Source organism: Dromiciops gliroides, chromosome 1 (assembly GCF_019393635.1).
Source record: "Dromiciops gliroides isolate mDroGli1 chromosome 1, mDroGli1.pri, whole genome shotgun sequence".
Classification (NCBI taxonomy): Eukaryota; Metazoa; Chordata; class Mammalia; order Microbiotheria; family Microbiotheriidae; genus Dromiciops; species Dromiciops gliroides.
In genome coordinates, this window is record NC_057861.1 from 47,603,556 (window position 1) to 47,631,414 (window position 27,859).

General features: G+C 45.0%; 2 protein-coding genes across 2 annotated transcripts in view; one reads left to right on the plus strand and one right to left on the minus strand.

Moving 5' to 3' along the window:
• Positions 1-8,717, plus strand: part of FBN3 (fibrillin 3) — a 116,555-nt gene extending 107,838 nt beyond the window's left edge. The window contains exons 61-65 of the mRNA XM_043990366.1: positions 264-392; positions 562-681; positions 1,459-1,690; positions 4,419-4,590; positions 7,422-8,717. Coding sequence (XP_043846301.1) covers positions 264-392; positions 562-681; positions 1,459-1,690; positions 4,419-4,590; positions 7,422-7,760 — 992 coding nt within the window. The 3' untranslated portion in view covers positions 7,761-8,717. The remainder of the gene's footprint in view (positions 1-263; positions 393-561; positions 682-1,458; positions 1,691-4,418; positions 4,591-7,421) is intronic.
• A 3,559-nt stretch (positions 8,718-12,276) lies between these two features.
• On the minus strand, positions 12,277-27,617 carry CCL25 (C-C motif chemokine ligand 25). The gene is made up of 5 exons (XM_043987385.1): positions 27,563-27,617; positions 27,017-27,109; positions 17,350-17,467; positions 15,804-15,940; positions 12,277-12,368 (listed from the first exon to the last, which is right to left on the minus strand). Exons 2-5 carry the CDS (start codon positions 27,075-27,077, stop codon positions 12,277-12,279), a joined length of 408 nt encoding a protein of 135 aa, XP_043843320.1. The 5' UTR covers positions 27,078-27,109; positions 27,563-27,617.
• Between the last annotated feature and the right edge of the window lie 242 nt (positions 27,618-27,859).

Sequence of the window (27,859 nt, forward strand, 5' to 3'; positions counted from 1 at the left end):
AACCACTGTTGTCCATCAATTGTCCTACACCTCCGGGCTACAGTCCTCTAAAGGGGAAAGGGATGGCCAGGTGCAGATCTCCCCTCCCTCCCAGACTTGGTACATCCATTCTATGTGACACAGAGAGAAGGCCCTTACTGCTTCCCCCATTCTCCAATCAGAGACACAGGGCCATCTCCCTGGGCCACCTCCATGGTGCTCTTGGCATCCCCAGAGCCATATCTTGGCCCCTCAGGGATGCCTTCAAATCTCTTTTCTTGCAGATAGTGACGAGTGTATGACCCAGCCAGGCCTCTGTGGGGCCCAGGGGCAATGTGAGAACACCCCGGGCAGCTACAGCTGTCAGTGCCAACGAGGATTCTCCCTGGATAGCACGGGACTCAGCTGTGAAGGTAGAGAGGGACCAAGTCCTTGTGAGGGGATCAGGACCTAGGGTTCCAAGCACGGATCTGGAGACCATGGAGGGGCAAACTGAAACATGAGAGGGGATGGGGGCTGGGGCCTGGGGGAAGATGGGCCTTAGGCTCACTCTGAATGGGCCGGTGGGTGGTTCTCTTACAGATGTAGATGAATGCGACGGGAGTCACCATTGTCAGCATGGCTGTCGGAACATGGTGGGCAGCTACCGCTGTGGCTGCCCCAACGGTTTCACCCCGCACTCCCAATGGGACCAGTGTGTGGGTGAGTGCCCAGTGCCCCTGGGTCCTGGGGAGAGGAGACAGCCTGGATCTTATAGTTTAGAACCAACAAGAGATCTTAGGGATTAACACATAAAGTCAAACCCTCTAATATTCCAGAGGAGGAGACTGAGGTCCCAAGCTGGGTAGAGATTCGCCCAAGGTCAAACAGGTCATACATGGTGGAACTAGGATTTGAACCTGGGCCCAGAATTCAAATCTAGAGCTCTCTTTCCATTACACAATATTGCCTGTTTGAAGTCAAGGAAAGGAGGAAATGCAGTAGGAAATATAGATGATATCAAAGCAAAAAGTATCTGTGAAAAAATTTTTTACAGCTAGGCGGCACAGTGGATAGAGCACCAGCCTTGGATTCAAGGAGGATCTGAGTTCAAATCCAGCCTCAGACACTTGACACTTACTAGCTGTGTGACCCTGGGCAAGTCACTTAACCCCAATTGCCTCATCAAAAAAAAAAAAAGAAGAAGAAGAAGAAGCTGAAGACAACACATCTTTAGGGACACTGATAATCTAAACTTTGATCAGAGAAGCAATCAGAATGATGAGGGGTGGAGAGGAGAGGGTAGAAATCAGACCAGAAAAAAAACTGGAGAAATTTATCCTAGAGAAGAAAAAAATATGGCAGTGGAGGGCGAAGGGCTGGAGAAAGGATGGGTACAAAGCCTTGACTTCTTACCTTTGGGCTTCTGGCCCCCTGACCCCTGGCAGCCTGCAATACTCTGCTGAAGTTTTGGTCCCAAACTCTGTCTCTTCCTTCCAGATGACAATGAGTGTTCCAGCCCCACTGCCTGTGGCTCAGCCTCTTGCTACAACACACTGGGCAGCTTCAAGTGCGTCTGCCCTTCTGGCTACGACTTCGACCAGGCCTTTGGGGGCTGCCGGGATGTGGATGAGTGCTCTGCAGGAGGCAGCCCCTGCAGCTATGGCTGCTCCAACACCAATGGGGGCTACCTGTGTGGCTGCCCAGGGGGCTACTTCCGTGCTGGACAGGGGTGAGTAGGGTTCTCTCGTCCAACATGCATGTCTGCAGACACCTGGACCGGCCCTCCTGCATAGGCCCATAGAAAAGATATTAGTAGTCATCCCATATGAGAACTCCATAACAACCTCTGTATCTGGCCTTGCTTAACGACCTCCAGGGACATGGAACTCGGAACCTCCTCCAAGAAGCAGCCCTTTCCTCTCGAGGTAGCCTTTGTCATTAGGAAAGCTTTCTTACCATTGAGCGCAAATTTGCCCCATTGCAATTTCCACTACCTGTTCCTGGTCCTGGCTTCTAGGGCCAAGGAGAAAATAATACAGTCCCTCTTTCCCATGACAACCCTTCTTCATCTGCTTGAAGAGATACCATCTGGCCCAAAGCCGGGGCCTCTGAACCTTTTTTTGTGTCCTAGACCATTTGGGCAATCAGCCTGGTGAAGCCTAGAGACCCCTTCTGAAGAGGATATTTTTAAATATATAAAATAAAATCCATAGGATTACTAAGGAAACCAATTATATTGAAATAGTTATTAAAAAAAAAAACATAGACCTTGGGTTAAGATATCCTGTCCTGAGTCTTCTCTTCTCCAGTCTCTATCATTCCTTTTTCGTCTTTTTTTTTACTATGATTTTTTTTGGTGGGGCTATGGGGGTTAAGTGACTTGCCCAGGGTCACACAGCTAGTAAGTGTCAAGTGTCTGAAGTTGGATTTGAACTCAGGTACTCCTGAATCCAGGGCTGGTGCTTTATCCACTGGGCCACCTAGCTGCCCCCCTCCCTATTCCTTTTTTGTTTGTTTGTTTGTTTGTTTGTTTAGTGAGGCAGTTGGGGTTAAGTGACTTGCCCAGGGTCACACAGCTAGTAAGTGTTAAGTGTCTGAGGCCGGATTTGAACTCAGGTCCTCCTGACTCCAGGGCTGGTGCTCTATCCACTGCATCACCTGGCTGCCCCCCATTCCTTTTTACTAATCCTTGTGTGTCAGGAAGTCAGGGACCTTCACCCTTACATTCTCATTGCTCTGGATGCTCTCCCACTTGGCAATGTCCTTCCTGAGCTGTGTCCTCAGAACTACACACAGTAGTCCAGAAGGGGTCTGACCAGGGTGGAGTATGACCTGCTATCACCTCCTTGGTCTAGACACTGTCTCCCTTTCATAGCAACCTAAGATCTCACTGGCTTTTTTTTTAAATCTACCTTGTCTTTCTGTTGGGGCCTAGGGTCCACTAAGACCATTTAGCTGTTCTTTAAGCAAACTGTCCTCTAGCTGTATCTCCCTTGTCCTCACCATTAGAGCTGTCCAAATGTGTAATTGGCTCCCTGGAGAAGTCACAACATCATAATACTTTGACAACCTAAAAGCATGATAGAAATGCTAGTTACCGTCACCACCATCAACAACCTTCAAAGACATCTAGTCCACCCTGCTCATTTTGGGGGGGGGGGGGCGCGTTTGAGGTAATGAGGGTTAAGTGACTTGCCCAAGGTCACATAGCTAGTAAATGTGAAATGTCTGAGGCTGGATTTGAGCTCAGGTCCTCTTGAGTCCAGGGCCGGTGCTCTATCCACTGTGCCACCTAGCTGCCCCTCCACCCTGTTCATTTTCCAGATGAAGAAACTGCCTCTCAGAGAGGTTAAGTGATTTGTCCATTGTCACACAGCTAGTAAATGTTGAAGTCAAGATTTGAACCCAGGTTGGCCTGACTCCAGACTCAGAGTTCTGTCCCAGGCTGGATGACCATTGGATGATGTTATAGAAAGTCCCTTCCAGCTCTTAGATACTGGGATTCTATGATTCCAGACTTGTGCAGTTGATGACCTGTGTTCACCCCCGGGGGTGGAAGTATAACACACGTGTGCACTTGTATTCATTGCCATGGACAGGCCTGTGTGCTTACTCACACATGTGCTCCCACGTGTACACAGACCTTCCCCCTGGGGCCATGAGCATCTTCCTTCAGCTCTTCTAGGAGGGGGCCTTTCTGTGTGTTCCCATCTTCTGCCTTTCTTCCCCTTTCCTTTCTTGGTTTCCTCCATGTTTCCAAATCACACAATTGCTCAACAGGCATTTATTAAGGGCTTACTGTGTAGACAGCACTGTGTAAAGCCTTAGGGGTACAAATAAAAGGGAAAAAAATCTGTTCCCCAAAAGCTTATCTTCTAATGGAGGAGACAACATGTAAAAAGCTATACACGGGGGCAACTAATTGGTGCAGTGGATAGAGCAATGGCCCTGAAGTCAGGAGGAGCTGAGTTCAAATCCAGCCTCAGATACTTACTAGCTGTGTGACCCTGGGCAAGTCACTTAACCCCAATTGCCTCCCCCCAAAACTACATATAAATATATACATATCTGTGTATATGATATGTATATATACATACACACAATGTGTGTGTATACACACATATGCAATATATGTACAGAATATATGGAAGGTAATGTCAATCAGAGGGGAAGGTGCTGGCACCTGGGGGGCCCAGAAAGGCCTCCGGCAGAAGATGAGGTCTGTGCTGAGTCCTCAGGGAAGCTGAGAGATGGAGGTGAGGAGGGAGAGCGTTCCAAGGGTGAGGAACAGCTCATGCAAAGACATGGAGGTAATGTACAAAGAACAGCAAGGCAGTCGATGTAACTGGATCATAGAGTATGGAGGGGGCTGTAATAGTGTCATGTAGGCTTGGGAAGGATTGGATTCTCTAGGGCCTGGAGGCTCCTCTGACTCCAGTGGCCTCTCCCGGTCCCAGGCACTGCATCTCAGGACTTGGCTTTGACAAGAATTCCTACCTGCCAACCCTTGCTGAGGAGGAGGACGAAGAGAACCTGCTCTCTCCTGACACCTGCTACGAGTGCAAGATAAACGGCTATTCCCAGAGAAGCCGGCAGCGCCGACACGCCAATGGGACCCAGAGGCACCAGGTGATGGGAGGGAGGGAGGGAGCCCACACTCAGTTCAGTCAACAAGCACCTACTATGTGTCAGACACTGTGCTAAAGGGAGGGGAGAGAGGAGAGAGGACCTGTGCTTTGTCCCAGGCAGCTAGGTGGTATGGTATTTAGAGTGCTAGGCCTGGAGTCAGGAAGACCCGAGTTCAAATCCAGCCTCAGACATTTACTAGCTGCATGACCCTGGGTAAGTCACTTAAACCTCTGTCTGCCTCAGTATGCCTGATTAGAAAATGAGGATAATAACAGCACCTACTTCCCGGGGTTGTTGTGAGGCTCAAATGAGATTATTAATTATAAAATGTTTAGCACATAGTAGGTGTTATAAATGTGTCTTCCTTCCCCCTTTACCAATGCAATTTAGCACAAACTCTGCAACTTTTAGCATTTACTCAGCACTTACTGTGCCAGCTATTATGCTAAGCCTTGGAGATATAAAGGCCAAAAGCCCTGCAAGTTTCTGCCCTCAGTTTCCCCAATCTATAAAAATAGACTAAATCGATGATATCTGAAAAGAGACCCACTAAACCCCAAAGGGGTGATGTCACATCCAGAACATATGGAAAGCACTTCCATCCTAGCCCATTAGGAAGGACAGGCTCAGGGCCATCTCCTTTCTGTCATAGAAAGTATCAATAAGTAAAATGTTTGAAGCATCTTATTGTAGTGGAGAACTCTGCACACAGAAGTCGTGGGAGCTGGGCTCAAATGCTGGGTCTCCCACTTACTGTCAGTGTGACCTTGGGTAAGTCACTTCCCTTCCTCTGGGTCTCAGTTCTAGACCTGATGCCCTCCAGGGTCAATGATCCTACCTAGCACCCACCTTGTGCCACCTCCTTATGGTTTTTCTTCTTGGGTCGATTTACAGATCCACCTCCCAGACAGAAACACCCCCTCAAAGACACCAAACACCCTTACAAATGCTCATTTGGGGAAACAGACTGTTGGTTGTAGTTCAGATGAGTAGAAAGCAGCACAAAGAGTATTTCTAGCTCAACTTCATGGGGTGTTAGTGCTGGGTGGAGTCCATGTGGTATGGAGTCTGCTTCTCTAAATTGAAATTCAAGTTGGACAGACATTTATTTAGTGCCAGCTGTGTGCAGAAGAGCCTTGGCCCCAGCCCTCAGGGGAAATAGAAAAACACAATTAAGGCTTGGCCCCTGCCCTTGTGGACCTCACAATCTGTTAATAATAACCCACATGTAAAGACTTGTAATTCTCCTATGTTGTTATTAATAATGGGAAATCCCACTTTAAAACTTATAAACTGGGGCAGCTAGGTGGCACAGTGGCTAGAGTACCGGCCCTGTAGTCAGGAGTACCTGAGTTCAAATCTGGCTTCAGACACTTAACACTTACTAGCTGTGTGACCCTGGGCAAGTCACTTAACCCCAATTGCCTCACTAAAAAACAAACAAACAAAAAAAAACCTTATAAACTGTTTTCCCTCCATCAATAAGCACTTCTCAAACATCTGCTATGTAATAGGCCCTGAGAATCATAGATAAAAACAAAACAGTTGTTCCCTTCAAGGGGTTTACCTCCTACTGAAGGAAATAACCTGCTACACATAAGGAGATACAAAGCAAACACAAGGTTGTTTGTCAGGGACAAAGGGGAATCAGGAAAGGCTTCATGGAGGAGGTGACATTTTGAGGGAAACTAGACATTCTAAGAGGCAGAAATGAGGAAAGAGAGTATTTGAGACATGGGGGACAGGCTGACAAAGGCACAGAGACAGACTGTTATGTCACGGGATTACAAATTCACCATTTTACAGAAGAGGAAACTGAGGCTGAAGCCAAGTGATTCACCGAATGTTGTGTAGGTCCTAAGTAGCAACTTCTTTTTTTTTTTTTAAAGTGAGGCAATTGGGGTTAAGTGACTTGCCCAGGGTCACCCAGCTAGTAAGTGTTAAGTGTCTGAGACTGGATATGAACTCAGGTTCTCTTGACTCCAGGGCCAGTGCTCTATCCACTACTCCATCTAGCTGCCCCTCTAAGTAGCAACTTCTAACAACAAATCCAGCACACTGTCCACTGGACAAGACTGTTTTAAGACTGACTACTACTACCACCACTACTACTACTACTACCACCACCACCACCACTACTACCACTACCACTACTACCACCACTAATACTACTACCACTACCACTACTCTACTAATACTGCTGCTGCTGCTGCCACTGCTACTAGTACTACTATGGTCATTACTACTATGACCATATTTACTACTAATACCACTACAACCACCACAACTACTACTATGACAATGACGATGACTACTGCTGCTACTACTACTATGATGATTACTACCACCACCACCATTACTACTACTACTTCTTTTTTTTTTTTTAACTTTTTTTTTTTTAAGTGAGGCAATTGGGGTTAAGTGACTTGCCCAGGGTCACACAGCCAGTAAGTGTTAAGTGTCCGAGGCCGGATTTGAACTCAGGTACTCCTGACTCCAGGGCCGGTGCTCTATCCACTGCGCCACCTAGCTGCCCCACTACTACTACTTCTACTACTACTATTATCATATGTTATTATTATTATTAATAATAATAATAATAATAATAATAATGGTTTCCATTTCTATAGTGCTTTAAAATGTATGAAGCACATTCACAACAGCCCATTTTACGGAAAAAAAGAAACTAAGAGTAGGAAAGTGACTTGCTTCAGGCCCACACAGCTAGGACTGGTACCAAGGTCGGGCTAGAACCTTCTCTGTGGAATCCTCAGTGCCTATCATCTAACTAGCTACCTTGGCTTCTCATTCTTCCTTCTCCCCCTTCCCAGATGAGCCTGGCCAGTGTAGACACAGAAGCCCCATTGGCCATGGCCTTGAACCTCTCGAACGTGGGCCCCAGAGAGCATATCCTGGAGCTGCTGCCCGCATTGGAGGCCCTGGAGAATCGGGTGCTATACATTATTGCTCACGGCAACGAGGGAGGCTTCTTCCGCATGCAGCACAAGGAGGGCCTCAGCTACCTCCGTCTGGGTCGCAAGAAGCCTTACCCTGGTGCTTACCAGCTGGAGGTCATGAGTGTGCCCAGGCCACCAGGGGATGAGCTGGGAGAGCAGGCTGGGGAGGGAGGCCAAGCTCTGAGGCTGAAACTGCAGCTCCAACTCTACTAGCATGGAGGCCCCAGGCCCCAGCCCTGACCCTGACCCTAATTCTGACTCCCTTGGCCCACATTATCCATGTCCCCTCCTTCTCTATTCACACACACACACACACACACAAACATGCACGCGTGAACACACATGCACACACAAACACACGCGTACACACACACCCCTGTGAATCCTGGGCATTGCCCCCCTTTACTCCATACTGTGTTTCTTGCCTGAGCACCATCCTTCCCCACTACACACAGTGTAGCCTAACGCCTCCTGCTCTCTCTCCCACCTGGCACAGCCACCCCCTTTATTCAACCCTGTTCTTTCTCTATTGGCCACTGCCTTCACCCCGGAGACCCCAAACCACCCGGTCTCCCTCTTCCTAGCAGAGGCTGCCTTGGGTTGTCTGGAGAGAGGAAAGAAGCAAGAGGCCAGCCCTGCCCACCTTGCTGGAAGCTGTAGCTATGGAGACTCGGGAAGGGGGAAGGGGAGGGAATCTCATATTCCATTTCTTTGGGAATGTGGATCCAGTCACCTGCAAGGAGGAAAAAAGGCAGGTCTTTAAGATCCACCTAGCCCAGGCTCTGCTTTTTTCTTATCTTGGTGCTTCTCCCCCAGTATTCTCCACTACCACCACTGGACATCAGCCATGAGATCCGGGAGTTCTGATTTCCTGAGCATCACTGCCGTCCCTCAGACATGCACACACCCACCCAGTCCCCTCTCCTTCCAGAGGTCCCATCCACCTCCCATGTCTCAGCAGTCTGCCCCTTCATCCTAATCCAACCTGTGTTTACTGTATCTTGGTTTATTCTCAGACTTGAAAAATGTCTGTATCGCACTGAGGCCGGCCCCAGGGAGTCAGAGGGTCAGGGGTCGGTTTCTGAGGGAGCTTCATTCAGACCGAAGGAGCTTCATGTGAATGCCAGTCCTGGGAGCTCCTCAAGGCAGCTGGGGGTAGGGATCGGGGCATCGGGCTATTATGCAGAAGAAGCCAGATCTGGGGGCGTGTGTGTCCCCATCCCCGTCTCCCACCCCCCACCCTAACCCTCCCTCGCCAGGAAGGCTGGGGCAGGGCTCTGGGGACCCTGTTTTGTATTAAAAGAAATGGCAACAATAAAATTATTTTGGGTTAAGTCTGTCCACTTGTGAGTTCTTGGGGAAGCCTCTGATCTCACCCTGTGTACCCTGCCCCCATCATTCCACTACCCGCCACATCTCTTGTCTCCCACCCAATGTGCATTTGAACTCAAGGGGAAAAGAGTTAGTTCCCTGTCACTACAGGTGATAAAGGGGAGGCACGGAGACTACATGGTCTGTTGAAGAAGTGGTTTCTGCTCAGATGTGGGTGAGATTAGGTGACCTCTAAAGTCCCTTCCAACTTGGAGAGCATATGTTCGAAGTGTGTCCCTAGCTCTACTATGTTCTAAGATCTCATCAGATCTATTGAGTTCTAACTCGGGAATTCCATTCCCCATTCCCCCAGATCATTTGGTGTAGTCATGGGGTGTGGTCACAGATAATAAAGTTGTAATGTGTTAACAAAGCATCAAAAACCCCTTTATGAAGTGTGAATCTTTTTGTCTGATGAGTCAGACAGAACAGTCATTAGACAGTGAAAATTGGTTATGCCTTTGCAGGGCTTTAAATAGCTAAAACTGGAAGAGTGAGAGAGTTCCTCAATTTTAGAGGGTCATGGCAGGAGTCAGCAGACAGGGAACAAGCCAGCTCTTCACTTTGGGAGCAGTGAATTGGGGGGAGGGGAGAATTCGCTCTCCTCCCTCTTCCCTCCTCCCTCCTCCCTCCCAGTTGGCTATCGGGAGCTACTCACCCATAAGGAGACACCCTGTCAAGCTGCTTTAGAGTTAATTCAAGAGAGATTGAGGCACAGTTAAGGAGACACACTCTAGACAGACATGGATACAAGTGGGCAATCATGGGAAGGAAGAAACAGCTTGAAGAAGGAGGACCTCTGGTAAAATAAAAGAGAGCTAGCCATGGACTGAAAGTCGGGCTACAGAAAAGTAATTGTACAAGAACATTGAGGACTTTGAGGCACAGTCATATGGGAAGAATGAGGATTCTTGGCCATATGTTGGCCTCACTTCAACTGTATTTTGTGCCCACTATTGCCACAGATACTACCTATATTTTTGGAAAGGGTTTGGTGTGGGGGCGGGGGGGGGGTTGGGGGAGGCATTTGATAGTTTACTATTCTTACTACACCATCTTAGTAAATGCCTTCGCCAAGGACTAACTGTGTCTACTGGCTGACTGTTAATGGGAAGCACACCAATTTCATTTCATGAAGCATAGCAGTAGGAGTGCCAACCCAGAGGTTTAACCCTCAAACTGGAGGTAGCAACCAACCTCTGTGGTTGCAGCCTCTGAGAGTAAATTGGGTGAGTAGCCTAGGGAGGGTATTCTTTGTGTTTTGTGTCTTAAGGTCCCTTCCAGCTCTCACATTCCAGGACCTAAGTGGTTAGCTTAAGGTTTCACAACTAGTATGGGACAGAACCAGGACTAGAATCCAGGGGCCAGAACCTGCCATGGCCCCTGGTTCAGATGGACCCCAAGTAGATGGCATTTATTCCACTGATCCCAAATACAATCAATCTTTTTTTAAAATTTTTTAAAAATATTTTATTTTTCCCAATTACATGTAAAAAAATTTTAACATGTTTTTTCAAATTTTGAATTCCAAATTCTCTCCCTCCCTTCATTCCCTCCCCCCTCACTGAGAAGCCAAGCAATTTTATATAGGTTATATATGTGCAGTCATGCAAAGCATATTTCCATATGAGTCATGTTTTGAAAGAAAACACAGACTGAAATAAAAATAAAGAAGATTTTTACAAGTAGCTTCAATCTACCTTCAGGCTCCATCAGTTCTTTCTCTGGATGTGAATAGCATTTTTCATCATGGATCCTTTAGAATTGTCTTAGATCATTATATTGATCAAGATAGTGAAGTCAATCATAGTTGATCATCCTTACAATATAGCTGTTGCTGTGTACAATGTTCTCCTGGTTCTGCTCACTTCACTTTGCATCAGTTCATGTGAGTCTTTCCAGATTTTTCTGAAAGTATCCTGCTTGTCACTTTTTATAGTAAAATAGTATATTCCATCACAATCATATGCCACAACTTGTTCAGCCCTTCCCCAATTGATGGGCATCCCCTCAATGTCCAATTCTTTGCCACCACAAAAAAGAATTGATATAAATACTTGTGTACATACCAGTCCTTTTAGTTTTGGGGGGGGTTGGGGGGGTAGGGAGAGGATCTCTTTGAGATATAGACCTAGTAGTGCTATTGCTGGATCAAAGGGTATCACAGCTATAAATTCCTCTGGGCATAGTTCCAAATTGTTCTCCAAAATGGTTAGATCAGTTCACAACTTCACCAACAGTGTATTAGTGTCCCTATTTTCTCACATACCCTCCATCATTTATCATTTTCCTTTTCTGTCCTATTAGTCAATCTGACAGGTGGAAGGTAGTACCTCAGGGTTGTTTGAATTTTCATTTTTCTAATTAACAGTGATTAAGAGCATTTTTCATATGACTAAAAATACCTTTGATTTCTTCATCTGAAAACTGCCTATTCATATCCTTTGACTATTTATCAGTTGAGGGATGACTTGTATTCTTAGAAATCTGGCTCAGTTCTCTATATATTTAAGAAATGAGGCCTTTGTCAGAGATACTTGCTACAAAAATTTCCCCCAGTTTTCTGCTTTCCTTTTAATCTTGGCTGCTTGGTTTTGTTTATGCAAACGCTTTTTAATGTAATCAAAATTATCCATATCCCATAATGCTCTCTATCCCTTGTCTTTATCCCTTTTATGTCTAAGTCATGTATCCATTTTGACCTTATCTTTGTACTGTGTGAGATATCATCAATTTTTCTACAAACATGTTTAACTTATCAGGGAAAGAACTTGCTATTGGTCATGCAACTAGTAAATAACTGAGTCAGGATTTGAATCCAGGTCTTCCTATCCCAAATCTAGTGTCAGGAAATAGTAAGTGGGCTGGTTTCACTGGAATTTAAATGCTGTTAAGGAAAGTGATATGAAATATCACAAAGTGATATGAAAGGCAAGTAGAAACCAGATTGTGGAGGGCTTTAAATGCCAGGCTCATCCTTGAAATACTAGAGAGCCATGGAAGGTTTCTGAGTAGGAGTGAGCTTCATGGAACCTGCAAAAGAGGAAAAAATAGAGAGGAAAGAGAAAAAATGGTGAGCATCACTCTAGTGATAGTAACCATCCTTCACCCTGTCTATCTATAGCTGCTGCAAGCCTCAGCCTTGTGCTTTCCAAGGGGAACTCCTTCCTCTCTTCTTCTACCCCTCCTGAGCCCCTGGGTGGAAAGTGGGATTTCGGAAGGTAAATAACCTGAGCTGGTCAGGGACAAAACATCTAGACCCACCAGGCATGAGGACTGTGAACCCTTCCAACACTCAAATAGAAACTTCACAACCTACTCTTCCCCAATACAAATTTGCCCCGACTTCCTGCATACCTCAGATGTGCTCCAGCCTCATCTGGTGCCTACCAACCCCATGTCGTCGATGAGCCTGGACAACGTGGCCCAAGGTTGTATTGGTGATGTTTCCTGGGGAGATATGGAACAGAGTGAGGGACAGAGGTCCCTAAGAGGAGAGAAGAAGAGGTGGCACCTAGCATCAAAGCAGAATGATGATGATGTTAAGGGATGGGCAAAGGTCATAGAACCCTGAGATTTAGAGCTAAAAGGGAACTTAGAGAGGCTTTGTTTTACTTTTTTTTTCTCAATGGGAAGGGGGTGAGAGGTCAAATGGAAATTAGGATAGGGTAGAAAAAAATAAAGAAGGTCAATGAGATATAAATATAGAGACAGAGATAGATATATAGATACAGATGGCTCAGGGTGAAGCCTCAGACAAACTGAGACTTGGAAAAGACCTTAGATTAAAAAGACCGAGGTCTCCCAGTGCCTCTGGGTTCATCTCCAGTCATCCTGACCTATGTCTTATTACTAGACTTAGTAGATTCTGGAGGAGACAGTGAGACTGGTAACTTTGCACAGCTCTGCCTCACTTAAATCCAAGTCACTTACAAGTCAAGGCATCACATTCCTGATGTCATTGGTCCTCTTTGAGAATGAAGCATGAACAACATACATACATATATATAATAAATACATACATACACACATATTATACGTATATGTATATGTGTGTGTTTGTTGTTGTTCAGACATTTCATTCATGTCTTACCCTTCATGACCCCATTTGGAGTTTTCTTGGCAGAGATACTGGAGTGGTTGGTTGACCAGCTCATTTTATAGATGAGGAAACTGAGGCAAACAGGGTTAAGTACTTGCCCAGGTTCACAGAGGCCAGATTTAAGCTCAGGAAGATGGGCCTTCCTCACTTCTCCCCTGGCACTCTATCCACTGTACTACCTAGATGCACATATGTATTATGTGTGTATGTGTATACATAGGCATGTGTGCATGCATATACATATAGGAACATATATACATGTGTTTACATATGTGTACATGTATACACATGCAGAGAGAGAGAATATAACAGAAGGAAGGTTAGAAAGAAGTACAGACAAGCAGAACAGATTTCAAAGCTACAGGTTGAATTTGTTATGTGCTTATTAAGAAAGGCTAACTGGGGGCAGCTAGGTGGTGCAGTGGATAAAGCATCGGCCCTGGATTCAGGAGTACCCGAGTTCAAGTCCGGCCTCAGACACTTGACACTTACTAGCTGTGTGACCCTGGGCAAGTCGCTTAACCCCAATTGCCTCACAAACCAAAAAAAGAAAAAAAGAAAGGCTAACTGTCCAAAGTAGAAATCTGTGGTTTTCTGTGGAATCCTCTCTTTTTTTCTTTCATTCTATTGTGTATATACAAATGTCCATTCTATTTGGTATTTGCTAAGTTCATAAAGAAAAAGGGGGAGATGATAGATAGATAGAATACGGCATAGCTAGGTGAATACATAAATAAATGGAAAGATGAATGAACAAATGAGTGAATGACTAGGTGAATAGGTGAATGAATAAACAAGTGAATGAATAGATAAATGGAAGGAAGATTAGGGATTACCTAGTCCAACCTCCTATCATGCCCTAGTATAATGAGCCCCAGCCCTGCAATCTGAGGACTTGGGTCCCTCACAACAATTTGGGGAGGTTTATGCTATTATGATCCACATTTTACAATTGAGGAAACTGAGGCAAACACAAGTTAAGTGACTTGCTCAGGTTCACATAACTAGTAAGTGTCCAAGACTGAATTTGAAGCTAGTTCTTTCCTACTGACTCCAGGACCAGTGATCTATCCACTGAACTACCAGCTTCCTCTAGGCAGTTCCTTCCCGAGGAAGGAGCCTCACCTAGTCCAGCCCCTTCATCAACTAATCAAAAACCACTTAACAAGCACCTACTAAGTGTCAGGTACTACTTTAAGCTTATTCTATAGCTGAGGAAACTGAGGTCCACAGAGATGAAATGATTAACCCAAGGTCAAAGAGAAGAGCTGAGATTTGAACCCAGATCTCCTGACTCCAATGCACTTTTCCCTTCCAGCAAAAATCCCCAATGTCTAGGAAAGCTCTTTGGCCAGCAAAGTACTTGTAAATGGACCAGTTCATTTTGGCTCTTTGCCCTTTCACACTCCCATTTCACCATTTTGCCCAGAGACCCATGGATTCCCCCGGCATTTTGCAATTTCCTTCTGGCTACTTTTCTTCCTGAAGATGGTAGGTGGGAGCAGAGGTCTCCTGGCTCCCTGACTTGGAGAGCTTCCTTCATCTACCTTCTCCTTCTCCTCCTCAGTAGTTGCTATATGTGCTCTCAAAGCTCTCTTCTACTTTTAGCCAAAGACTTGGAATCCAGTTGTATCTGGCCAAAAGTAGAAGTGCAAGGTAGAATTTGAAGTCAGGAAGCCTTCTGGGACTACCAGGCTATGCTTTCCTATTCTCCCTTGGTGTCATGGGATTTAGAAATGGAAGGAACTTTAAGGACTATCCAAGCCCATGTCACTGCCTCCTGGCTGTCTCCTCTGATTTTCCACCCCACCTTTCAGCCAGAATTGAGCTTTCCTTCCTCTAGCCTCTCAACAAGCTGTACTTTTTTGCAGTAATTATATCCTAATTTGCATCATGTATATGTTTTATCAGGTCCACTAGACTATGAGTCCTATAACTGCACACATCAGGTACTTTATAAATGGAATCATCTTCCATTTAGCTATTAAATTGATCTGATCAACCCCTCCACTCCTCAAAAATACCCCAACGAGGGAAGCTAGGTAGTGCAGTAGATAAAGCACCAGCCCTGGATTCAGGAGGACCTGAATTCAAATCTGGCCTCAGACACTTGATACTTACTAGCTATGTGACCCTGGGCAAGTCACTTAACCCTCATTGCCTTGAACAAACGAAAGAAAGAAAGAAAGAAAGAAAGAAAGAAAGAAAGAAAGAAAGAAAGAAAGAAAGAAAGAAATGAAGGAACAAAGGAAGGAAGGGAGGGAGGAAGGAAGGAACGAAGGATGGATTAGGTTAATATATAATCCTTCCACCCTGCTCCCTCAGCCCCAATGATCATAGCAAAGTAATCCAGGATTTTCAAGAGAGATGATAGGAGGCAGCTAGGTGGCACAGTGGATAAAGCACTGGCCTTGGATTCAGGAGGACCTGAGTTCAAATCTGGCCTCAGACACTTGACACTTACTAGCTGTGTGACCCTGGGCAAGTCACTTAACCCTCATTGCCCCAGAAAAAAGGGGGGATAGCCCAATGGGGAGAGGAGGGGAAAGGAACACATCTGGAAATGAAGGAGATATGTCAGTCCCTCCCTAAGCACTGCGGATCTAAAGAAGGATAAGAACAGAGTACTTGCCTTCAAAGAGTTCACAGTCCAATAGAATATTAAAAGCAATAGTTGTTAATAAATTAAGACATAAAATTTTAAAATTTACAACATGGATCTGAGTGGGGAAAAAAGAGGCTACACCCTTCTCTTATTAGGCCCTGTGCTGTTTCTCACCCACCTCCAAAGTCCTTCTTGATTTCCTTTATGAGCTTCAAAAAGTTCTGGTAGGTTTTGTTTGGTAGATATTTTATTACAGCCTTAACCCATCTCTCATCAGGGTTGGCACAGATGATGTTGTTCTTCCGAAGCCGGAAGCTGAAATAAGATGGGTCATTAGTTAGCATGGCAGGGCCTAGGGATGGGGACTAGGAATATGGAACCAGACCACTTGGAGTCTGGAGTTTGAGAGGCAGGGGGATGTAGGGTCTGGAGGTCCAGATACCAGAGGGACAGGTGCTGGAAACTGGGAGTCTGGGGGACAATAGGCAAGGGAGTGAGAACTTGGATCAGCAGCAACTGGGGAATGGGATACTGTGGGCTTAGAGTCAAAGACACAAAGTGACCAAAGGGTCAAGGACTTGGAGATTTGAGGAACCATGGAGACCAGGGATCAGGGATATTGGATATTGGAAGCTAGAGGTCTGAAAGACAAGAACAAGGACCCGGAAGTCTAGAGACTGAGAGATTTGAGTCCAAAAGGATCAGAATTCAAGAAACTAGGGGCTGGGCCTAGGAAGTCTGCGGGCTTGGGAGTCTGGAGTCCAAGGAATAGGAGAACAAAAGAGCGGGGCATGGCAGAGTGTCAAGGGGCTACATATCAAGAGACTTGGAGAACCAGTAACTGGCAGCTGGTGGATCCAATGGATCAAAGGATCAAAACCTGAGGGGCTCTGGTTGAGGAGAATAATCCCATAAGCCTCCCAGAGAGGAATCTAGCCTCCGGGAAGGAAGTGGGGAGGAAAGGAGTTCTTCTGAATCTGGGATGGAGGTACACATGGTGGGGAGTGGAAGGAAGCCTTCCTTTAGCACTGAAACAAGCTAAAGTTTCTTCTTCTTGTCAGTCCATCCCTCCCTATTCCAAGAAGAAAAATAAATATATAAGAAGGTCCGGGTATCAAGTGAGTAGACTACAGGACTATTAGTTCTGATCAATCAATCGATCAATAAGCATTAAGTGTGCCAAGCACTGTGCTAAGGGTTTGGAACACAAAGAAAGGCAGAAATTGCCCTGCCCCAAGGATCTTTCAGTCTAATAAGACAGGGGAGGGGACAACATGTACATCTATAAGCATACTCTCTTATGAGGGGGTGGGGGTGGGGTGCTGTACCCAGCCTCGGACCAAGGGAGAAGGAGGGCCAATTTCATTAGTCCATGGCTCCCTCCCCCTACTTTGGCTGGCTAATCTATGCCTTGGTTGCTTCTCATTACTCCTCCAGTCCAGCCCAACCTATATATCTAGGAGCCTTAGTCTCTGGTCCTTCCCCAGACCCTTGGATTATAACTGAGCAGACACAGGCCTAGACAGCCTTACACCCATAGCTGGGCTTCTCTCCTCCTTCTCTCTTTATTACTCCAAACCCCCCTTTCCTGTCCTAAGACTGGGCATGTTTAATGTCCTAAAATCAATGCGAGGTAGAAAGGCTCTTAGAGATTATTGCTTCTATTCCCCATGTTAGAGAAAAAAGACCCAGAGAAAAGAAGGGAACTTCCTAAGGGCACTCACATGACAGCCCGGAGATTGCAGCTCCCGTTCACCTCTTGAATCGTGTAATTCCTGATATGCCATAAAATGCCTGCTTTCCTCAGCCTACTATATCTCAAACAGCAGTCTTCATAGGTGCCTATGGGCAACATAGCCCCCCAGAGATCGTTGGTTAGAACCATGGACCCAGAGACTCAGAATTAGAAGAAAAAGCTACTTGCATGCATTCGTTTTATAGATGGGGAAACTGAGTCCCTGAAGGAGAAAGGGACTTGACCAAGCTGACATAGTTAGTGGAAATGGAATGAAAACTCAGGTCTCTTGACTTCCAGGTCAAGATTTCTGACTGTCAATTCCTAGAGGACAGGGGAACATAGGATTTAGAGGCAGGAGGGACAAGGCACTATCTGGTCCAAAAACCTCCTTTTTCAAATGAGGAAATGAGATGCAGGGAGGGGAAGGGACTTGGACAAAGTCACACAGGAGTCAAGGATAAAAGCTAGGATCACAGGATTTCAGGGAATGCAGAGGTATTGAGGCTTTAGGACAGATCTGGTCCAACCCATAATGGATCAATTACATTATTCCCAACAAATGGCCATCCAGTGCTCGGTTGAAGACCTCCAGTAATGAAAAACTCACCACCTCTTGAGGCATTCCATTTCTCTGCATCTCTAATGACTAGCAAATCTTTTTTTTATTTATAATAACTATCATTTATATAGCACTCTAATGGTGACAAAGCTTTTCCATAAATTCTCATTAAGCTTCATAATCCAGTAAAGTTGGGATTTTTAATCCCACATTTAATCTTCACATTTTACAGGTGAAGAAACAGCCATGACTATACAGGTTTTAGAATCAGGATTTGAACCCAGGTCTTCCTAACTCCAAGTGCAGCATTGTGACCACTACACTACACTATCTCTGCAGGAACTCAGGGTTGCCTCTGCAGCTTCCATCTGTTGTTCCTTGTTCTGTCCTCTGGGGCCAAGCAGAAGAAAGCTAAACTCTCTTCCCCATGAAAACTTTTACAATGTTGTTGTGAGATAGAGTAGAGATGGACACTCAGAGTCATGAAGACCCAGGTTCAAATCCCACCATTTACTAGTGATGTGACCATGGTTAAGTCATTTTATGGCAGTTTCCTCACCTCTAAAATGAGGAGTTTTGGTTCAACGGTCTCTAAGGTCTCTTCCTGGCTCTAACTTTTAAGATCCTAACGATGTCCCCATTGTAAAGCAGAATGGTGTACTGGGTAGAGTGCCTGAAGACCCAATTTCGAAGACACTTACTGGCTACGTGAGGCTGGACAAGTCCAACTCTCTGAACCTCAGTTTCCTGATTTGCCAAATAAGGTGCTTAGACTTAATACCTATTGAGTCCTTCCAACTCAATCTATAATCCTCTAATTTCTTCCCACCTCCAGGTCTTTTCTTTTTCAGGTTAAATCACTAGATTCTTTAACTTTCCTTTATATGGGATGATCTCAAAGCCCTACACTGGACATTCCTAAGTTTATCTATGTCCTTTCTAAAATGATCTCCAAGAACTGAACACATTCCTCTAGATGAGGTATCACTAGGGCAGAGGGACTAACACTCTTTGTTCATTCTAGACTCTACTCCTTTTTTTTGTTTTTGTTTCTTTTTTGTTTTGGGGGTTTGTTTTTGTTTTTGTTTGTTTGTTTGTTTTGCTGGGCAATGAGGGTTAAGTGACTTGCCCAGAGTTACACAGCTAGTAAGTGTCAAATGTCTGAGGACAGATTTGAACTCAGGTCCTCCTGAATCCAGGACTGGTGCTTTATCCACTGCACCACCCAGCTGCCCCCTACTCCTTTTTTAATACAACCTAAAATGCATTGTTTTTTAGGATGCCATGTCCCACTGCTGTCTCACATTGAACTTGGAACCCACTAGAACTTGGATCTTTTTTTTTTTTTTTAAGGAAAACTGCTATCTGGCCATGCCTCAATCATGTGGGGTTGATTTTTTTTAACCCAAGTGTAAGACTTTAAATGTGTTCTTATTAAATTATTAATTTTGGTCTGTTGTTCTAGGCTGTAAAAAATCTTTCTATATCCTGCTATTCAGTGTGGGAGGTAGCCCTCCTAAGTCTTGTATAATCTGCAAATTTGATAAATACACCAATTTTACCATTATCCAAGTCACAGATAAAAATGTTAAATAGTGTAGGGCCAAGAAGAGATCTCTAAGGAATTCCACTAGAGACTCACCTCAAAAGACTTATGCATTGGGGGCAGTTAGGTGGCACAGTGGATAAAGCACTGGCCCTGGATTCAGGAGAACCTGAGTTCAAATCTGGCCTCAGACACTTGACACTTAGTAGTTGTGTGACCCTGGGCAAGTCACTTAAGCCTCACTACCTTACCCACACCCCCCCCCAAAAAAAACTTATGCATTAATAACTACTCTGGTCATTCAACCTGTACTATTGTCTAACCCATGTCTTTTCATTTAGTTCACAACGAAAAGCATATAGGAGACCTTGTCAAATACTTTGCTAAAATCTAGGTAAATCTATATACATATGTATGCATGTATATGTATATATACATATTATATACACACATACATATGTATATACACATACCATTCTCTTGATCTAAGCATCTAGTAACCCTTTCAAAAAAGGAAAAAGGTTAGTCTGGCATAACCTGTGCTTGATAAAACCATAAAGGTTCTTTGTGAGCCCAGCTTCTTTTCTAGATCTTCTCTAGCTCTCCCTTTAATAAATCTATGGAGAGTTTTACCAAAAATTCAAAGTCAAACTCAGTAGTCTATAGTCTCCAGGATCCATTATCTTCCTTTCTTCCCTCTTATTTATTTGTTTGTTTGTTTATTCGTTTGTTTGTTTATTTTGCAGGGCAATGAGAGTTAAGTGACTTGCCCAGGGTCACACAGCTAGTAGCTGTCAAGTGTCTGAGGCCAGATTTGAACTCAGGTACTCCTGACTCCAGGGCTGGTACTCTATCCACTGGGCCACCTAGCTGTCCCCTCTTCCTTTCTTCTTGAGAGGTAGAATGTCATAGTAAATAGAGCCCTGGGGTCAAGTCCTGCTTCTGCTATTGGATACCTGGGTGACCTTGGGAGAAGTTATTTAACCTTACTAAATGTCAGATCATTCATCTGTAAAAGAAGGATAATTATACTTACCTCAAGGCTGTGATGGTCAAAAAGAATAACACATATAAAATATTCTCTAAGCCTTAAAGCTAGTACAAGCAAGTTGTTATTGTTATTATTACTATTATCTTTTGGGATAGTAAAGGTATCTGTCCTTTATCATGTTTTGTTTTGGTTTTTTCTTTTCTTTTTTGAGGCAATTGTCCAGGACTTATCCAGGGTCCCTGCTAGTAAGTGTCTGAGGCTGGATTTGAACTCAGATCCTCCTGACTCCAGGGTCACTGCTCTATCCATTATGTCACGTACCTGCCCTCCGATACCTCTCTTGTGTCCCTTCTTTGGGTCCTTTCAAAGGTCAATAACAATAGTTCAACAATGTCATCTTGCCAATCTTTTCAGTCCACTGGACCTGTTGACTTGAACTCATCAAGGGTAGCCCTAAGGGCCTCTCTTGCTATTCCCTCCTTGTGTTGGATTTCAACTCCCTATTAGCCATTTTTTGTTCTATCCTTTCCAAGACAAGCATCATTCCCTTTGGCAGAGAAAACAGAATGAATCTATTCATTATTCCTTACTCCATTTCACCTGAGCAATGATGCTTCTTTCATCCTCCTTTCCCCTAATATAGCTAAATCCTCTTCCCTTCACCTACCACTCCTTTTGGGGGGCTATAGTTAGCATTCTTCATCAGTTTCTCCTCATTCTAAGCTTTAGCCTTCCTGCTTTTTTTTTTGAGGGGCAATGAGGGTTAAGTGACTTGCCCAGGGTCACACAGCTAGTAAGTGTCAAGTGTCTGAGGCCAGATTTGAACTCAGATCCTCCTGAATCCAGGGCCAGTGCTTTATCCACTGTACCACCTAGCTGCCCCCCTCTTTCTGCTTCTTTCTATTCTGTACCATGCTGCTTCTGTAGTTACCTGCCCTTTTATCCATCTTCTGAATGGTTGCTTAAAAATCTAAGTTAGTCAATGCGTTCCATGTATCTACATTGGTCTCAGTGTGCGTGTGTGTGTGTGTGTGTGTGTGTGTGTGTGTGTGTGTGTGTATGTGTTCAGAATTTCAGTCTCCAGAGTGCCCGCACCTCTCTTGGACTGCCTCCACCAGTCTAATCTTGTGCCATTGGATCCTCCCTAACCTTTCTCTCAACCCTCTGAAATCTGATAGCCCAAGATCTAGGGATGGAGCTGGCTTTCCATCTCTAACACAAATTCTAAGAAGGAGCATTCCCTTCCCACTCCAAGGTTTTCTGGGTTTCCTCTTTAGCAGCCAGTTCTTCCTTTTTCATCAGAATAAGCTCTACAATACCAGTTTCCCTTTGTTACTTCCTCTAGCTTCTGAAGAATGAAGTTACTGTGAAAGCAAGCCCATGATCAGTTCACTGCTCTGCAGAGAGAGACCTCCAGCAGACATCTAGATTGTCGAAGTCTCCCTCCCCCCAATAACAATATCAAGCCTCCTCTACCAGGCTTTTGATCCATTTCCTGAATTTGTGCATTTCCTTCTTCCATCCAAATGGTCTGTTGCATGATTTGAGAACATACTGCTTCTGTCTCTCCCTTCATTGAGCTTGAACCCAGTGCTCTCCAGCAGGAGAACCATTCTGGTTCCTGGATTCCCTCCTTTTTCATTTTTTTCCTTTTTGTGGGCAATGAGGGTTAAATGACTTGCCCAGTGTCACACAGCTAGTAAGTTTCAAGTGTCTGAGGCCAGTTTTGAACTCAGGTACTCCTGAATCCAGGATCAGTGCTCTATCCACTGAGCCCCCTCAAAATTATTTTTTAAATTCTATTTTATTTTATTTTTAGTTCCATAGTCCATGAGTATATTGTCTTAATATGCCATGCTGTCCCTTTATTTCTTTTCTGTTCTTTTTGTAATAAGACACATCTTTCCAGGGTCACACTCTGGTCATCCACCATGCCTCAGTAATGCTGGTGAGCTAATTTCTGCTTCCTTGCACTAGGCTATTTATAAAGGTCATCATGAGGCCACAAAGTACAGTGCAGAGGTGCCCCCCCAAAAACCCCTCTAGAGTGACACCCTAACCAGATAAAAATGTAATTGGGGGGCAGCTAGGTGGCACGGTGGATAGAGCACTGGCCCTGGATTCAGGAGGACCTGAGTTCAAATCCGGCCTCAGACCCTTGACACTAACTGTGTGACCCTGGGCAAATCACTTAACCCCAATTGCCTCACCGAAAAAAAAAAAGGTAATTGGGAAATGTCTCACAAATTTTTAAAAAATATAGTACAACATAGATAATGTTCATTTGTGGTTTTCTGTTTTCATTTGAGTTTGACACCACTGGTGAATAGGACACTGAACTTGGAGTCAGGAAGACCTGGATTCAAATATGGCCCCATATTCTTACTAGCTGTGTTACCCAAGGCAAGTATTTAACATGTCTGCTCTTCAAAGGAAGAGTTGGAATAGATCACTTCTGAGGTTCCTTCTGTGATTCTGTGACTTGCCCAGGATCATACCAACAGAACGTCAGATGTGGGGGAAGATGAGAAAGGCCTCAAATCCAGTGGTCTTGCTGTGATTTCAAGCAAGGTCTCTTCATTTCAGTTCCATTGATATTTTCACTTTATCTCATCCTCTCAACTCTGTAACACTGCCCCTCCATGACCATCCTTCCCAAGAGAGACTATAGGTAAGTGACCCTAGTCAGAGTCAGCCTTTGATGCCTGTGTTCAGTAAACTGGGAACCTGGTGAAAATGTGTGTGTGTGCACATGTGTGCGTGTGAATTTGTGTGTGTGTTTCTGTTTTTGTTCCTGTTTATGTTTATGTGTATATCTGTGTGTGTGTGTGTGTGTGTGTGTGGACAGGGTATAGGATGGGCAGTTGGAGTCAAAGAGGAAGGGATAGAACTTATGAATCCAAGGAACTGGAACAGGTGAAGCTGCCCAGGGATGCCAGGAGTCAACTCTGCCCCTTCTTTAGGGGATAAGAAAAACAATCCTCTTTCAAAGAATTAGAATACTGGGATTATGAACTTATAAATGAAGATATTTGTTCATTTAAAAAAATGTGGGGGGGGACGGCTAGGTGGCGCAGTGCATACAGCCCTGACTCTAAAGTCAGGAAAAGCTAAGTTAAAATCCTGCTTCAGACACTTACTAGCTGTATGACCTTGGGCAAGTCACTTAATCATAGCACCTACACCACCCCCCAAAGCTGTTGTGAGCATCAAATGAAACAATCTATGTAAAGCACTTTGCAGACCTTCAAGTACCATTTGAATGCCAGCTATTATTATCTAGAACTTAAAGAGACCATCTAGTCCAGGAATTCTTGACCTTAGGTCCACAGATCACAGATTTTCAGAACTTGGATGGGGTGGGGAGAGGAGGAGAATTAGGTCCTCATTTTTAGTAACCTTTAGGAGAAATTTAACTAACACTCCCTTCAATTGTCTAAAAACAGGATTCTGAGAAGGGCTTCACCAGACCTCCAAGAGGTCTATGGGAACCTGGCATTCTACAGATGAAGAAATTGAGACCTAGAGATAGAAGATGGCACTTGGTAGTTAATTTCTGAGGTAGGATTTGAACCCAGGTCTCCAGAACTCATAGTCTTTCATTCATTACAGAATTGCCTCTCCTGTGATCCTAACTATTGGTGGCCACTTTTCCCCCCTTTATATGAGCCTGGCCTCCTTATCAGGCTGTGAACTCCTGGAGAACTGAGACTCTACCAGTCTCTTGACCTCTGAGCAGGGGGCCAATAAATGTTCTATGACAGTAATAATGAATTCTAGTCTCCACTCCAAGACAGTGAGGAGTATGTTGGGTTCAGAGACCATCCTCTCCTCCCTTTAGGAGGATCAAAGGAATCGAAAGTTATTCCCGGGGCCCTTTCTTCTATAATCAGCAACTTGACTAGTCGATAAGGCTTGGAGGGAGGAGGATTGGGGGACAATGGGCCTGATAAGAAGCCCCTGTCCCTACCCTGATCAAAGGCTGAGGGAAGAAGTAGCCAATGATCCAGGGACTCCTTGGCCCTGTCCTCTACACCAGAGCCTTCCTGTCCTGCATGAAGGTCCTGGGACCCCATCTGTCAAATGGGAAGGTCAATGCCTGGCTTTCCCTTGGGTTATAGCTCTGAGGAAATATAGTAAGAGGGAATTAAGTTAGCAGCTCCCTTCTGAGCTCCACTGTTCACTCCTCCTCCTCCTTTCGTGATCTCATTGGGTAAGCTACCCTTAGGTGCTAGAAGCACCCTTAAGCCTATGGAACTGGGGAAACTGAGGCCCAGAGAAGTAAAAGGGACTTGTCCAAGTAGATCAGAGGCAGGCATAGAATGTCAAAGGCTGGAAAGGACCTTAGAGATCTCCTAAGCTAAACACCACCACCTCAAGTTTTATAGAGGAGGGAACTGAGGTCCAGAGAGAGAATTTGCCTCAATTTACATGATTAGTAAGTAGCAGAACTAGGTTTCAAACTTTTACTCTTCTGACTCCAAATCCAGAGCTCTCACCCACCAGGCAACTTCTCAATAAACACTGCCTGTATCTTAGCACTGGATTCCACACTTTTCATTTAGTCTCCCCCTCGAGATATCAATTCCCTCAAGGAGCAGGAATCACTGAGTTACAGATGAATAACTAGTGAGAGCTGGAAGGGACGTTAGAAATCAGCTAATAGGGTTGGATTTAAAGCTGGAAAATTATAATCAATCACCCCATTTTATGGATAAAGAAACTGAGGCCCAACAAGTTAATATGCTCCCACCTGAGGCTACAGAGGTACTAAGTATCACAGCTAGGATCTGAACATGGGTCTTCTGGCTCCAAGTCCAATCCAATTTATTTGACTCTGTGCCCAACGTTGTGCTAGATGCTAGGGATATGAAGATTTTTTTAATCCCTTCCCCCAAGAAGCTTATGTCCTGCTAAAGAAACAATAACTATACACAGAAAATTGAATGCAAAATATATACAGCACTATCTACTCCACCCTCGTGTCTCTCTAGCCCCTCATTTTACAGATGGGAGAATAGATGGAGAAAGGATTTGCTTGGTTATTCCCCAGTGGGGGATTAGAGAAAATAAACACTAGTTAAAGGAAAAGTTACATTTTTTAAAAGAGAAGGGGTTTGCCCAAAGTTGCACCACAAGTCAGAAGGAGAGCTGGGACTAGAACCCAGGCCTCCTGACTTGAGAGGTAGTATGGTACAATAGAAAGACCCCTGACTTTGGAGTCAGCCTAGCTTCAAAGCCAGCTTCCGTCATTTGCTGGCAGTATGACTTTGGATAAGTCCCTTAACTGCTCCGTGTCTCTACTACCTCGCTGGCAAAATTAAAGCATTGGCCTCTGAGGTCACTTTCAATTCTCAGCCACTCCTTCACAGGGTCTCCTCATTCTTTTGTTTGCCCCAAAGCCCATAGTCCATTTTAACTGAAAAAGGATGGGAGGGGATGGAAATATTTGAGGATACAGAATGGGGTGGGGGAAGAAGGGAAGTAGAAGGATGGAAAGGCATCCCCCAGGGAACAAACTTTGCCAAATAACCTGAGGTGGTACGGAGTCCAAAGCTGTGGGGTAATTAGGGTGGGGTGAGAACAGGGAGAGGCTTCCAAGAGGTGGCTGAGCTTTGATCAGCTGGGCAGGGAAAAATCAGTCAGGGAACAGAGGCAGAGGGATAAGGAGAGTGGGATGGGGATTCAGCTGGTGGAAGATGCAAAGAGGCAGATTAAGGCCCCCAGTCGGGGGAAAAAACTTGCAGCCTAAGAGGTCTGAAAATGTGTGTGGTGGCAAGGAGGGGTATTTTTCTCACTAGAGGTCTTCTGGCTGAGGCTTAATGACTTCTTGTCACCCAAAGCACTATACAAATATCAGTTATTTTTCACATTGGTTTTTGTTCATGGTATCATGGATCTTGAGCTAGAAGGCACCAAGTCTAACCCCCATATTTAATAGATGAGGAAACTGAGGCACAGAGAGGTTAAATGGCTTGCCTAGGGTGACAGTGAGTAACCGAGGCAGGATTTGAACCCAAGTCTCTTCCTGATGTAAAGTCTAGTGGCCCTATCCACTATATCATATTACATTTGTCATTGATCAGGGAGGGGATGGTAATCCTATGTGGATGCAAGATGGACTAAATCAGGGCTTCTTAAACTCTTTCCACTTTTGACCTAAGAAAAATTTTTGGTGAGGTAATTGGGGTTAAGTGACTTGCCCAGCGTCATACAGCTAGTGTCAAGTATCTGAGGCTAGATTTGAACTCAGGACCCAAGAAATTTTTACACAACCCCAGATATAAAGGTACATAAAATAGGTATACAAATCAAATATTTACTGCCAAATTTTTTGCAACCCCCACACTCAATCACACAATCATTTAAGAAGCTTTGGACTAGATGCCCTCTGCATTCTTCCTTCCCTAATTCTACCATTGGGTGACTGTCAGGTGTGGTGAGGATACACTGGGGTAATAGCTCAGATAGCTTCAGATAGACTCTGACATCCCAGGAAAAGGTGGGAGGGAGAGAGGGAGGTTCCCCAGGTTCATGAGTGTTTGGGGGATGGGTACCTTGACTGCTCACAACAGGGATCAATGCCACCAGAAGGCAGGTTAGCAACTGGAGATTCATTGGGATGGCTACCAGGAGAAGGATCCAGTATCCTGCCCAAAGAGAAGAGAGAGAGCAAGAGCAGGTGAAGCTGAATCCCCCATGCAATCACCCCCAAATAGGGACCCAAATCCTGGAAGTCCTTCTGGGCTAGATCCCTGATTACTCCCCCCCCACCTTAATACTTATTTGGTTTGGGGCTTTTTGCCTACATGGCATGTGACAGAAACTCCTAGCCAGTCATGCCAAGTCCTTGAGATGCCAGGATTCAGAGCTAGAAGAAATCATAATGATGATTTTTGTCCAAACCTCTCATTTTTACGGATAAGGGAAACTGAGGCTCAAGAAGGGCGAAAAGATTTGCCCGAGTAACACAGCTGGTAAGTTACAATCAGCATTAGAGCCCAGGTTTTCTACTCCAAATGCAGTAGTTTTCCCCACTACACCACGTCATCCCCCCCCCACCCCGCCCCAGCCCTTAAGTTCTGTGTGGCTTCTGTACTCACCAAGTGCTCTGAGTCGTCCAGGACCTGGTAGCCCACTATGCCCTCTGCCTGCTGCACCAGGAGACTGGAGATGACTCTTTCTTAGGGTGCCTCCTTATAAGTAGGGCCTCCCTCTAACCCTCCCCTTTTTCCCACCCACCATGGACTCTGTTCTAACAGGCCCCAGTCATCAAAGGCCTTCCCCTCAGCTTTTCACCTTCTTCTCTGCCAAGAAAAGGCAGGTTTTGATGGGAAGAGACTTTGTACCAGCCACCTGTAAACCTGTGCACCTCTGGCCACCTGCTACAGCCATGCCAA